At 33.5% G+C, this 14,590-nt stretch overlaps 1 protein-coding gene across 1 annotated transcript in view; it reads left to right on the forward strand.

The window, feature by feature from the left end:
* Window positions 1-14,590, forward strand: part of Spag16 (sperm associated antigen 16) — a 985,522-nt gene that overhangs the window by 776,901 nt on the left and 194,031 nt on the right. Inside the window, exon 15 of the mRNA XM_074071657.1 lies at window positions 5,347-5,473. Within this exon, the coding sequence (XP_073927758.1) occupies window positions 5,347-5,473 (127 nt within the window). The remainder of the gene's footprint in view (window positions 1-5,346; window positions 5,474-14,590) is intronic.

Raw genomic sequence — 14,590 nt, forward strand, 5'->3', positions numbered from 1 at the left:
CCACCCCCTCAATACCCAGCAGAAACTATTTTGCCCTCATTTCTAATTTTGTTGTAGAGAGAGTATAAACAATAACAGGAAGGGACAAGGGTTTTTGCTGGTTGAGATAAGGATAGCTATACAGGGCATTGACTCACATTGATTTCCTGTGCGTGGGTGTTACCTTCTAGGTTAATTCTTTTTGATCTAACCTTTTCTCTAGTACCTGTTCCCCTTTTCCAGCAACTCTTGTAAGTGTCTTTTTTGTTAGTAAATCTGGTTTATGTCTCCCATCTGACATTAAACTATTTTAGTCTCCATTACCCTCACAAAAGCCAAATGACCAGGGTCTGCTAAATTTAGAGGCCCAGAGGCCCAATGTTTCATCCTTGTTCTCTACTTCATGCTTCTGTTCTATTTTGCTTTAATGAGTAATGTTTCTATTATATGTTCACCTGCAAACTTCAACATCTGACATTTTAACAATCATATTTTTAGCCAGTTCTTCTGAGACATAGTTAGCTCAGTGGCTAACACATTCACTAGAGAGAAACATGTTCAATGCTATCTGTTCTTCCTTTAGCTGTGTGGACTATAGACAAATTAATTCAGCTTGCTGTGGCTCAGTTTCCTTATCCATATATGAAGGTAAACACCTATTGCATAGTAATTTTTGTTTCTTTTTAAGATTACCTGCTATTTTTACATATATAAATACTTATAATTCTGACTGGCACACAGTAATTACCTAAGTAGTAATAGCTCATATTAGCTCTTAATCATCTCATTTGCAGCTACATTTTAAGACCATTTTGACCAGCATTCTGTAGTAACATTTTTAGCTTTCCCAGAATATCTCTTTTTTTTATTTTCAGTGGGACTAGAGTCTGAATTCAGGGCACTTCCAGTTATAACATGCAGAGTTCATTCATTCATTTAATTTTCCTGTTTTGTACTATAACTCTTTTGGGGTGAGAACATTATATGTATATATACCAGTGCCCCAAAATTATTTTAGTTGCTTTGATGTTGTACTTTAAATTGACTTTCCAATAGAAGAAGAAAAAAAAGAAAAGATAGATAGATAGACAGATAGATAGATAAATAGATGGATATAGATATATAGATATATACATTCAACTCATTAGGCCATAGTGAATTGAACTGAGAAATTACTTAAGTGATGAAGGATCAGAGTAAAATCAAATTGTACCTGTGTTTTCCATAATCAATAACCTTTCCATTTTTCCCAAACTTGCAATGCAAAGACAAAAGGACTTCCATAAAGAACATTTTATTAATTTATAACCTTCCTTAACCTATTTGAAAAATAGCACCTTAATCCCAGATCTTACATTAGTACCCGAATTTATAAAATCTGCTTCAGAGATTATGTAATGTCATGATATGCTTAAATTAAGGAATACTATTGGTTTATGAAAATAGTCATTTAATTATTGATTTAAAATGTAAATGACCCCATTAGCATTCCAGTTTTTTCTCCTTTTCCTTCTTTGTTATGCAATGTGTAAATATGCTCAGAACCACTGTGCACAGAGATAGTGGTTCAGTTGGCTTGTCTCCCTGCAGCTCTTGTTATCAAGTTTACATAAAAGAAGCTTCTGGCAGTTTTCTGAATCTACAGCAACATAAGGGTTGTTTCTTCCATATTACATTATTATTACAAATTTTACAGCTGTTCATTTTCCACTTATAAGTAGTGCTACATTAATTTTTATCCTAAGTTTTTTCTTTAATTTATAATACATTTTACACATCATGTTAAAAGTTTCAAATACATGAACATTTTTGTGTCCCTTGATGTGCACTGTATATGCACTATATGTGCACTGTTAGATTTTCCTTCAGTATACTTTCAGCAGCCTGAATGAAGCAAGTCTGGTCTTAAGTTCCTCTTCTCTGATGTGAACAACTTCATGTCTGCATGGTTTTCCTACTATAGTATCTTTTATTTGGTGCTGAGGAGGCTTCCCAAAAGTAATCAGGAGTGGTGATTTCACTTCAACTGTACTCGTTGTACACTTTGCTAAGTTCTACTAGCATTATTTAGCTCATTTGAATCTTGTGATTAAGAAAACTTTCTTCCTAGTTTCATCTCATGTAAGATTTCTTTATTTTTGGAAAAAGTCCTTTTAAAACACATATAGACAACACTGATAAATTTCTATTCCCTTTATACTTATTCACTCAATTACTTACTCTGAGATCAGGTGCTGGGATGTAACAGGAACTAAGCTGGATGCTAGAGATTCAGCGGTTAAAAAAGCAGTTCCAGGTTCCATGTGAATTCCTGGAGAGCTTTCTATCCAACCACTTTCAGTACCTTCCTCTCCTCTAGTTATGTTACTGAACTAGTAACATAACTAAAATTATATACATATATTCATTTTTCTCAAGGCCTCATGCTTACCAGACAGGCGCCGTATCACTTTACCCATGTCCTCGACCCCTCTTACGCTTTGTTTTTATAATTTTCTCCACTGGGCTCTTGACCTTTTGCCCAGGGCCAGCCTCAGACACACTCTTTTAACCTATGGTCTCTCTCATAGATGGGGAGACAGGTATGTACCACTACACCAGGCTTATTTGTTGAGATAGGGTTCCTCTAACTTTTTTTTCCTGGGCTGGCTTCAAACCACGCTCTCTGATATCTGCTTCCCGAGTAGCTGGGTTTACAGGTATGAGCTGTCATGCCTGGCCAGAATCAAATTTTAGAGAGGTTCTTGAATCTTCACTCTGTTTAAGATTGTCATACACTTCTACCCGCCATTAAAAGTATTTCCTGTAATTTTGCTTAGGTTAGGTGCATCTTGCTTAGGTTACGTTAAGTGCCCAACTATGGCTATCATTTGTGTTCTGACATGTTATAAATTCTAGAAAAGTGATTTTTCCACTAATTCCTCTCCACATCGCTTCACCTCCAGATTCCTCAAAACTCACACTCCACATTTTGGATTAGTTTGTTCTAGTTTCCTGTGCTCTTTCAGGGAAGGAGTTTGCCTGAGACAGCAGAAGAGGGATTGCAGCTATTCTAAGTTTGGGATTTTGGATTTCCTATCCCTTTTATCATTTCCTTTTTGTAAATGACTCAGAACCTTCAGGGTTAGAATTAATATTTACCTCAAGGGTGCTATGGAAGGACTTGGACTAAAATAACTTTTAGGTAAGTACCAAGGAAGTATTATTTATCCATCAGTTTACCAAGTATTTTCTTGAGCTCTGTTATGCTCCAAACACTGTGATAGGCCTTTCATCTGTTCCACCTGCTCAGTATACCCTAAGTCAATCTTTCATTATTACTTATCAAATCTAAATACCAACATATCTATCACTTAATAAGTTATTATATTCATTTTATTATAATGTATACTTAATCATAGCTTCTAAATTCCTAAAGCAATGAAAATAATCTGGCTAGATGATGTTAGTTGTTCAAAAAAGGTTTAGAAAGGTTTAGAAATTACTAAACCTTTATTACTCTTCTATTAATAAGGCTTTTAGCATAGCTGGTTCATTAAAAGTCTTTAACAAGTATCAAATCATTTTAATATAAACTATTGGACATTGATCACTTGATCAGAATAAAACCTTAATTATTAAATGTAAAATCTAATAGCTATTTTAATATTTGTTTTCACTCAACAAAAGTGACAACATTACTTTTATTTTTAGTGTATTTTTTCAAATTTGAATAGTCAGTGGAATAAAGTATACTTTAAAATTGTCTTTAATTCACAGACTCCAGACAAGAAAACTAGAGCAAGTCAATAACTTGCCTTCTGTGAGAAGTGCATCATCCATATTAAATTCTGATTAAAGTATATCTACTTTGTTCTCAAAATTAAACAAAAATTCTGTTCTGTGACTTCTGAAGATAATTGAAATCCTATATACTTAGGGTTTCTTTTTCTAATTATGATATTAATATTCCCTGCTAATATTGAGAACTGTTCTTTCATTTTCTGAAATGAAATTCACTGATTCCTCACAATTCTTACAATGTATGTTTACATATTTGAGAGCATTCCAAGTTCTTCATGTTCCTTTTAAGCCATAAAAAAGATTAAGCATCTCATTTATTAGATTGGTACAAGGCTTTTGAATTACTTTGCCAGTTATAGCGGTTATAGAATTTTAAAACTAATAGCATCCATTTCATTACTGCCCTGTTTAGGGAAAAACAAAAAGTCCACTTGCACTGTTATACAGGATGTATGCTTTTTTGACAGAAAGAATCAGAAAATAAATGATAAAAAATGATAAAAAAGTAAAGTAGCCAAAATAATAAAAATAAGAAATATTTAATAATAAATGCATTTAACACTTAAAAATTTAGGAAGAAAATGAGAGAGAAGTTTTTGACTTGATTTTTGAAAACTAAGGTGGAGCTGAAAGGAGGAAAACTGTTTATCAAATTGAAAGCAATGTATTGACTTTTCATAAACACTTATGATGACTGTAATGTCACCAATACTCATTACATTTGTGATTGGGCAAGGAAGTTAAATGATGGAATGAAGAGAGTGATGGTAGATTGTGAGTTGCCAGGAAACAGAAACCCTTCTTACTTATCAGTTTCCCCTTAACTTTTTTTTTTTTACATGTTATGGATGCTCAAAAACATCTCCTGAGAAGTAGGCAGGAGATGAGACAATGAGACATCCCTTGAGCTCCAAACTGATGAGTCTCTACTGGGGAAATCTCTTCTGTTTCCATTACTCTTGAATCCATCACTGTTCTTTCTGCTTTCCCTTCTCTGTGTCCAATTACTGTCTTTCGTGTTGCCACAGCAGGCCCAAATATTTCTACTGGAAATTTTGTCTAATAAACCACAATAGGCAGCATTTTATTGCAATCAGTTTCACCTACCCTCATCATTCCACTTTCCATAATAAAACTCTTGTCTTCCTGCCTGTTTTTATTTTACTTTCTCTGATGTATAAATTGCCAGTACTAATTAAAAGCATTTTAAGTAGGGTGTGCCCATGAGATAATTTTTTCATGTACTTAGTTTTTGTGTCACATATATCATTTGTATCTTATATGATATGTATACATCTATAGACAAATTATGAGTGCATATGTTTTTGTTTTATCACATCTTCTTATACAATCTAATAATTATCTAAATCCTTTCCTGAAAGACTATTCTCTTAAATTTAGTATAGGATTTCATATATTAAGATCATTTTTATAATTTTATATCCAAGATGAAGATAATAATGAATACTTTTTAGTTTAGAAGGATGTATTTTTCTGGAATTAATAAAATTGTAACACAATTTTGTCTGTGGGTTACTATGTATATTAATAGGTATGCGTATACATTTCTTTTCTATTTTAAAGGGTCACATAATAGCATCGTGTGATTCCTGTGGGGTTTTAAAATTGTGGGACTTTCGGAAGCTTTTACCAATTGTATCCATTGATGTTGGTCCAAGCCCTGGCAATGAGGTGAACTTTGATTCAACAGGTAGGATCCTTTCTGTTTAAATCTTGTGATTAAGGTTGCCACATTAATATTTGTTTTGGAACTATTTTGTTTCCCCTTAAGTTCTTTGGTAGTTCTGCCTATGAAAATTTGTTTTATCTGTGCTGTATATCATATGTCATATCAAAAGAATTATATTCATTATATATTTAAAGAAAGAAGTAATAGAAATGTGTGTGTTAATGTTGATAATACAGGTTAGCTTGCAGTGCCATGTAAATCTGATAACTCACATTACTTAGTATCACCATCCAGGGTAAGCAAATCGGGTTTTCTATAGCAAAAGGAACAGAGAACAGAGAACAAAGAAAAACAACAATCTGGTAAAAAGAACTTCCAACATTTTAATGAAATATTTCGTTCATAAAAATTTAATAAACTCTCCCATATTGGCTAGGTTTTTATAAATTATTTGAAATATACATTCATCTTATTGTTACAGTTGTGTGCTCTGAATTCTCTAATGTTATTTGATGATGTTTAGCATGCTCCTGAAATTATATAAATATTATAACTCAGATAAAATATTTTATTCTTGCTGGTGATGAATAGCATTGCTGCTGCTATTAGCAACCTTATTCATTCAAATTGCCCATTTAGGAAATGAAAAATACAGTTTCATCTATATCTTCAATGAAGACCCTCCAAAGAAAGAATGGACAATGTGATACATGTTTTAAACATTCTGAAGTTTTAAGAAAATTTAAAATCTTTGAATGCTACTTGTGGTTGATCAAAGTTGTGGTGATGGGAAAAGCTTTAATTTTCATTGAAGAAATAAACACTTTATCTGAAAGAAAGAGTAATATTTTATTTTTTATTCATTTATTCATATTTGCATACAATATTTTATTTTTAAAACAGTCCTTACTAATTCTGTACTCCAGAAAACATAAATAGTCTTTAAGTAAATCTAACTCCATGAGATAATTGTTGTGTTTTTCTTGGTACTCATTTGATGTTTTTGTCATCATACATCTGACATTTCTAAAATGGTAGGTTTATCTTCTCAAACTTGAAGCTGCATTCCCATCAGTGTATAAAGCACACTAAAAACAATGGCTCCTTCAGAAATGTTTTTCGTTGCCAGGTATGATAGTGCATACCTGTAAGTCCAGCAGTAGGGAGGTTGAGGCAGGGGATGGTGAGTTTGAAGCCAGCCTGGGCTGCATACCAAGACCCTTTAAAAAAACCAATAAAAATGTTTTTAAGTAATACTCTTGACGTTAAGACATTTATGGTCCAGCAGAATTCAAAAAGCAAACATTGACATCACAGCTCTTAAAGGAACTTTAACCTGGTTTTTGTAATTATCTCATGTCACTAAATCCCTTAATATTCTGAGTGAGCATTTGAGTACTCGTGCCTTTAAATTTTGAACTTTGAAATTTAAAACATTTGGCTGTATTTTCTAATAGTAGAAGTGAAAGACTTAAAATATTGTACAACAAAAAAATAGCTGTGCATTTTATTGTTGTTAAATATTTCCACTTGCTTTTTACAGAGTGTGTCATTCAGGTGGAAAGTTCTTTGTATAGTCAGGCAAATTTGATTTCAAATATCAGTATCTATCTCTGTCATACAACTCAATATAGTGCTAAAATCCTTGGTACAGTAGACTTTTTTTTTCTCTCCATGACTGTTATATTCCTGGTCATACACTGATATTAAGAAAAGTGTGCAAAACCAAAGGTGGAACAATGAGAAGCATAGAAGACAGAGTGTGAACTAGAGACCCTGTCAATGAAAACACTATCAATCTAGGGGAAGAGAATCTCAAACTGACCTTCCCTTCCTTTGCCCATTTCTTCAAGGAACATATTATAATTAATTTTAATTCTAGGTGTTTGAGAAATTACTGTCATAAGTCTTTTCTTATTGAATAATGAGAAATCTGTGCTTCTGTACAGATGTCCTCAATGACTCTTCATTTAAAAAGGTTAAAATATATCAAAAGTTGGAGAAAGTAAGGCGAGCAAACAAGGTCTAATGACAGCATAAGTAGATAAGTGAAAGTCACAAAGTAAAGCACACAAAATTATGTTCATCTCAGGAGAGTGTAGATGAGTGCAAGTACAGAGCCAGACCAAATTGAAATTTGGATATGAATACACACATCTCTTCTAATTGGTATTTATTCAGGAAAAAATATTTAAAAGAGAAATGTAACAAAATTAAATTGTGAAAATATCTGAATATAAAGATAAAATCACCCTGTCTTAAAAACTCAAAATATGAATTCATTTGAGCATAATTTTCTTTATTTCCAGTGGCAAGCCAATGCAAGCCTACATGATAAAATAATTTTCCAAAACAGCAAGAGTATACAGACACTGATGACAATAAGGAACATTTATTGAGAGCTCATGTTAGCTACATTGTGCCAAACCATGTTTCCTACTCAAAATTCTGCGATAGAGTTACATTGTTCAGTTATGCACACCCAGACCATTGTCACAGCTTCTCTAATGTGAGGCGAGGATGTGGTCAGCTGTTTGAGCTGTGCTCTTGGACCTGAGGAAAAGTCATTAAAAACATACATGTGAAATCACTAGGAGATTATATAGTACCTGTGAATGTATGGATACCTCCTGTCTGAGATAGTTCATGAAAGAAATAAAAGTTTCATGTTTCATATCTCTGGATCAGTTAAATTGAAAGACATCTTGAATTATGAGGTTTGCTACTTAAAAGGAACTGTTTCTATAATAACTAATTTTATAAATAAGGGATTTCTTGTCACTGCAAATCTGACACAATATATATAAATAAATCAGAAGTAGACATCATAAAAAGCTGAAACTCTAGTCTACAAGAGTTGTTATTTAAAATTTTCACACATATCAAAATTGCCACATTAGCTTTTAAGCTTATGTGCAAATATTTTGATTTTGGATCTTTAAAAGTAAACATGTTCTAATAATGGTACTTTATATGCTTTAAAATTGAGATACTTAATGGCATATTATTTTTAACATTTAACTTAAACATATTTGAAAATCAGAGGTTGGGGAAATAAATATACACTATAATTCAAACCCTTAGGTTTAATCACATCTTCAGCACCATTTAGAATTTAGGTTCTTTATTTAACTCCCTGAAATAACTTTCCTCATATGAGTAGTGAAGGAGATAATTGTCTTGGAGTGTTTTATGTGGATTCAAATTTATAATGGTAACCTACAGTAAGGAGCTCTCAGCATAGTCATCTAGATGCTTTATCCTCGAGCTGGAGGGGATCTGAGAGGTCAACTCATTCCCTTTACAAAGGAGAGAAGTAAGTCAACATGTCTGTGTGCCAGCAAGATGGCAGTGGCTCACTCCTGTAATATAAGCTGCTTGGAAGACTGAGTTTGGGAGGATCACCATTCGAGGGCATCCCAGGAAAAAATGTTTGTAAGACCCACATCAACTGAACATCAGGGTGTGGTAACACATCCTTATTATCTTAGGTTTGGTGGGAAGCCTAATATAGGGGGATCACAGGCCAGGCCAGCTTGGGCCAAAAAAATGAGACCCTTTCCCCAAAATAACCTTAGCAAAAAGGGTTAGAGACCTGGCTTAGGTGATAGAGCACCTGCCTAATAAGTATGAAATCCAGGGTTCAAATCCACCCCAGAACCACAAATAAGGAAAAAAAGATGCTCAAGTCTGTGTGCCACTGTAAGAGGTTTCCTCCTGTAGGGGAACACCAATGACTAAAAATAAAGAGATACACAGATCAAAACTTCATTCTCAACTAACATTAAAAATAATTGAAATGGTTAACTGCATAAATATATCAATATGACATAAACATATATACTTGAAATCGAAAGATTGGAAGATGTATGAACAACCACCACCGCACAGTTTAGCTTTTCTATTGTTGTATCAGCCACTCACACATTTAAAAGAGGAGTTGCTTGTGGTGTAACATTATTTACATAATGTTTTATTTGTAAATACATTGCTTGTGGCAAATACAGATTATCTGTGTTTACAGATGTATACATATATTAATATATATTTATAACCCTGTATTTGTAAAAGGATAAGTGTTCCTTTCTCATTAAGCAGAGAGCCTCCTGGTAATATAAAAAAATTTTTTTTGTGAAGATTCACTATCTAAATAATATCTCTCACTTGGCATACTCAAAATGCCATATGTTTTACCATTCAAAAATTTATTGCTGTTTCAGAAAATGTTAAATGGAATTGTAGAGTGGAAGCAATAAAAACGAACTGTGAGAATTTATACATACCTTTTCCACATCTCTCATTTCACCACGTTTATGTAGTTTAACAATATTTTTTCTCTCCTTTGTAAAAGATAATTTCTGCACATTTGTAAGGAAGTCACATCCCTAGAAAGTGCAAAGGCTGAAATTTGAGCCAGATGGGGACTTTCCAGTAGAAAGATTGTCAGTATCCGATCATTAAAATGGGCAAAGTTCCCCACTATTTGGAGAAAATCCCAAATTTTTTCCAGAGGCAGAAACACAATAAAAATGTTCAGATGGGAGGCAAAAAATGTCATCATTGAAAAATAGGAAAGTATCAAACTTCCCCCTGACCCAATTTTTCAACACAAAATGGGATAACTCCAAGTTCTTAGGTTGAAGTTTGATTCATCAGTTTCTGTTACTAACGACTGCAGTGTATCATTTTGTATTTACTTATTTATTTTTTTAATTTAATTTTTTTTTAATTTTATTTTATTCATATGTGCATACAATGTTTGGGTCATCTCTCCTTCTTCTTCATGGCTGCATAAAATTCCATTGTGTATAGATACCACATTTTCTTGATCCATTCGTCAGTAGTGGGGCATCTTGGCTATTGCCATAACTTGGCTATTGTGAATAGTGCTGCAATAAACATGGGTGTGCAGGTGCCTCTGGAGTAACCTGTGTCACAGTCTTTTGGGTATGTCCCCAAGACTGGTATTGCTGGATCAAATGGTAGATCAATATTTAGCTTTTTAAGTAGCCTCCAAATATTTTTCCAGAGTGGTTGTACTAGTTTACATTCCCACCAACAGTGTAAGAGGGTTCCTTTTTCCCTGCATCCTCGCAACACCTGTTGTTAGCGGTGTTGCTAATTATGGCTATTCTAACAGGGGTGAGGTGGAATCTTAGTGTGGTTTTAATTTGCATTTCCTTTATTGCTAGAGATGGTGAGCATTTTTTCATGTGTTTGAAATTTGAATTTCTTCTTTTGAGAAAGTTCTGTTTAGTTCACTTGCCCATTTCTTTATTGGTTCATTAGTTTTGGGAGAATTTAGTTTTTTTAAGTTCCCTATATATTCTGGTTATCAGTCCTTTGTCTGATGTGTAGCTGGCAAATATTTTCTCCCACTCTGTGGGTGGTCTCTTCAGTTTAGAGACCATTTCTTTTGTTGAGCAGAGCTTTTTAGTTTTATGAAGTCCCATTTATCTATGCTAACTCTTAGTTGCTGAGCTGCTGGGGTTCCATTGAGAAAGTTCTTGCCTATACCTATTAATTCCAGAGTATTTCCTACTCTTTCCTGTACCAACTTTAGAGTCTGGGGTCTGATATTAAGATCCTTGATTCATTTTGAGTTAATATTGGTATAGGGTGATATACATGGATCTAGTTTCAGTTTTTTGCAGACTACTAACCAGTTTTCCCAGCAGTTTATGTTGAAGAGGCTGTCTTTTCTCCATCGTATATTTTTAGCACCTTTGTTAAAGACAAGTTGGTTATAGTTGTGTGGCTTCATATCTGGGTCCTCTATTGTGTTCCACTGGTCTTCATGTCTGTTTTTGTGCCAGTACCATGCTGTTTTTATTGTTATTACTTTGTAATATAGTTTGAAATTGGGTATCGTGATACCTCCAGTGTTGTTCTTTTGACTGAGTATTACCTTGGCTGTTCATGGCCTCTTGTATTTCCATATAAATTTAACAGTAGATTTTTCAATCTCTTTAATGAATGTCATTGGGATTTTGATGGGAATTGCATTAAACATGTAGATTGCTTTTGGGAGTATAGACATTTTTACTGTGTTGATTCTACCAGTTCATGAACATGGGAGAGCTCTCCATTTTCTATAGTCTTCCTCAATCTCTTTCTTCAGAAGTTTATAGTTTTCCTTGTAGAGGTCATCCACATCTTTGCTAAATATTTGATTTTTTTTAGGCTATTATAAATGGAATTATTTTCATATATTCCTTCTCTGTTTGTTCATTATTAGTGTATAGAAATGCTAATGATTTTTCTATGTTGATTTTATATCCTGCTACCTTGCTATAGCTATTGATAGTGTCTAGGAGCCTTTGAGTAGAGTGTTTTGGGTCTTTAAGGTATAGGATCTTATCATCTGCAAATAGGGATATTTTGACAGTTTCTTTACTTATTTGGATTCCTTTTATTCCTTCTTCTTGCCTAATTTCTCTGGCTAGGAATTCCAGTACTATGTTGAATAGGAGTGGAGATAGTGGGCATCTTTGTCTGGTTCCTGATTTTAGAGGGAATGGTTTCAGTTTTTCTCCATTAAGTATAATGCTTGCTGTAGGTTTGTAATATACAGCTTTTATAATGTTGAGGTACTTTCCTTCTATTCCTAGTTTTCTTAGAACTTTTATCATGAAATGGTGTTGGATCTTATCAAAGGGTTTTTCTGCATCTATTGAGATGATCAAGTGGTTTTTGTCTTTGCTTCTGTTAATGTGATTTACTACATTTAGTGATTTTCATATATTGAACCACCCTTGCATTCCTGTGATGAAGCCTACTTGGTTGTGGTGAATGATCTCTTTGATGTGTTGTTGAATTCGGTTTGCCATTATTTTATTGAGGATTTTTGCATTAATGTTCATTAAGGACATTGACCTATTGCTCTCCTTTTTGGAGGTGTCTTTGCCTGTTTTTGGGATAAGTGTAATACTGGCTTCATATAATGTGTTGGGCAGTTTTCCTTCCCATTCTATTTCATGGAACAGTTTAGGGAGGGTTGGTATCAGTTCTTCTTTAAAAGTCTGATAGGATTCAGCAGAGAATCCATCAGGTCCTGGACTTTTCTTTTTGGGGAGACTATTGATTCCTGCTTTAATTTCATTTTGTGTTATAGATCTATTCAGGTAATTAATGTCCTCTTGGTTCAGTTTTGGATAATCATATGTATCTAGAATTCTGTCCATTTCTTTAAGATATTTGAATTTATTTGAATATAGCTTCTTGAAGTAGTGTCTGATGATTTCCTGGACTTCCATGGTGTTTTTTGTTATCTCCCCTTTTGTATTCCTGATTCTACTAATTATGGTTTTTTCTCTCCTCATTTTAGTCAGGTTTGCCAGGGGTCTGTCAATCTTGTTTATTTTTTCAAAAACCAACTTTTTGTTTCATTAATTCTTTGTATGGTTTCAAATAAAAAGCCAGGCTCTTGTCACTCATGCTACTCAAGAGGGAGAGATCAGAGGTTTGAGGTTCAAAGCTAACTTGAGCAAATAGTATGCAAGACCTTATCTTGAAAATACCCAACACAAAAAAGGGTTGGTGGAGTGGCTCAAGTGGTAGCGCTCTTGCCTAGTAATTGTGGGGCCCTTGTTCAAACCCCTGTACTGCCAAAAAAACCCCCAAAAACCCACAAAACTGAATTTTAAGGAATGAAGAATGCAAACCAACACCTTTTATCTACAAAGCTTAGTAAGATCAATTCCATTCCACCACATGTACTTCTTGGGTTAAAGAGCTATAGGAAGAAAAGATAAAATATAAAAGAAAAGGTGACCAAGTGACAAAGCTCAATTATTTTATAGTCTCATTATTTAATTTCCTGTTGAGTGGTCCTATTGTATATGTAAATCCATGTGTTCTTCAGTAGAATGTGAGCAATTTGATATAGGCAAAAAACCTGGAAAAATTGAAAGAAATCAGATTACATTGTCCTTTGGATATACAGGACTATGACTGATACCTGGAGTGAGGTGTGCTGTGCTTTAGGCACTGAACTTTCTATTTCAATCATAACAGCACTATGAGCTGGGTTTCATTTCTCCTATTTCAGAGTTTTGAGAGCTTTAATTACATATCTATATTAATAAATTTACATGCTCTTACAGTTCTGTGAAAACTTGAATTGTGTTTTATTTAATTAATGTAAATCAGGAATTATAAAGGAAAAAATTGGATATTCATAGAGACTGACTTCATGCTTTATCTGGAAATTAACCATTTTTTCTCTGTGATTTATCATATTATTTCCTGGGCTAGAAGCAACTTAATTTTCCTACAGCAAGTATAGGAAATAAAATGCCAATAATAGTGGTGATATCTTGAAATTTTTAGTTAGAGACATATTAACCAAAGATACATTACTTCAGGGATAAAATTCATAATTGTAGATAATATTATGGTAATGAGCCTGTTCTGATAGATCTAAAGTCCAATCTGATTAGTTGGTAGCTATGGCATTTTAGTTATTAAATAGTTAGACAATTATGCCAATGATCATAAATTCTGAGCACTGAGATGCATTCAGAACTGCACAGTTTGTTTATTTATTTTTTATTTCATTTATTTTTATTTTTTTGGTGGTACTGGGGCTTGAACTCAGGGCCTCACGCTTGTTGGGCAGGTGCTCTACCACTTGAGTCACTCCATCAGCCCCAAACTGCACAAATTTATGATGGATTAATATACATGGTAAATACTGACTTCTTTAGCATAATAAAACATACATATAACTAAGTTTTGTTCTTTTCAAATGTGTTTGAAGGGCTGTATACTTAACTTAATAATCACATCACTACATAAGCTGCAAAGTCTCCCTCTTGGAATTGTCTTCACAGCTTTGGGAATAGTGCTTTAAGGTCCCCCAATACCTCTTTTACTTCTAAGTCTGATTGAAATTGCAAAAACAAAATATCTAGAGATTATATTTCATGTATCAGAAAAGGACATGAGTCCAGCACAAGGTGAAGGTCTAAAAAATAAGATTGTTGTTCGCCTATGATTTATAATATGAAACTGAGCCAGACACCTAACCTCTTTTGACTTTAGCTTTATCATCTGTAACATTAGAAGTTTGGATTAAGTGATTTCATCAGTTGGGTTTGCAGCCTAACTTTTAGACAATTATTTTATTGTATTTTT

This window comes from Castor canadensis, chromosome 4, assembly GCF_047511655.1.
Source record: "Castor canadensis chromosome 4, mCasCan1.hap1v2, whole genome shotgun sequence".
In the NCBI taxonomy this organism is placed as follows: Eukaryota; Metazoa; Chordata; class Mammalia; order Rodentia; family Castoridae; genus Castor; species Castor canadensis.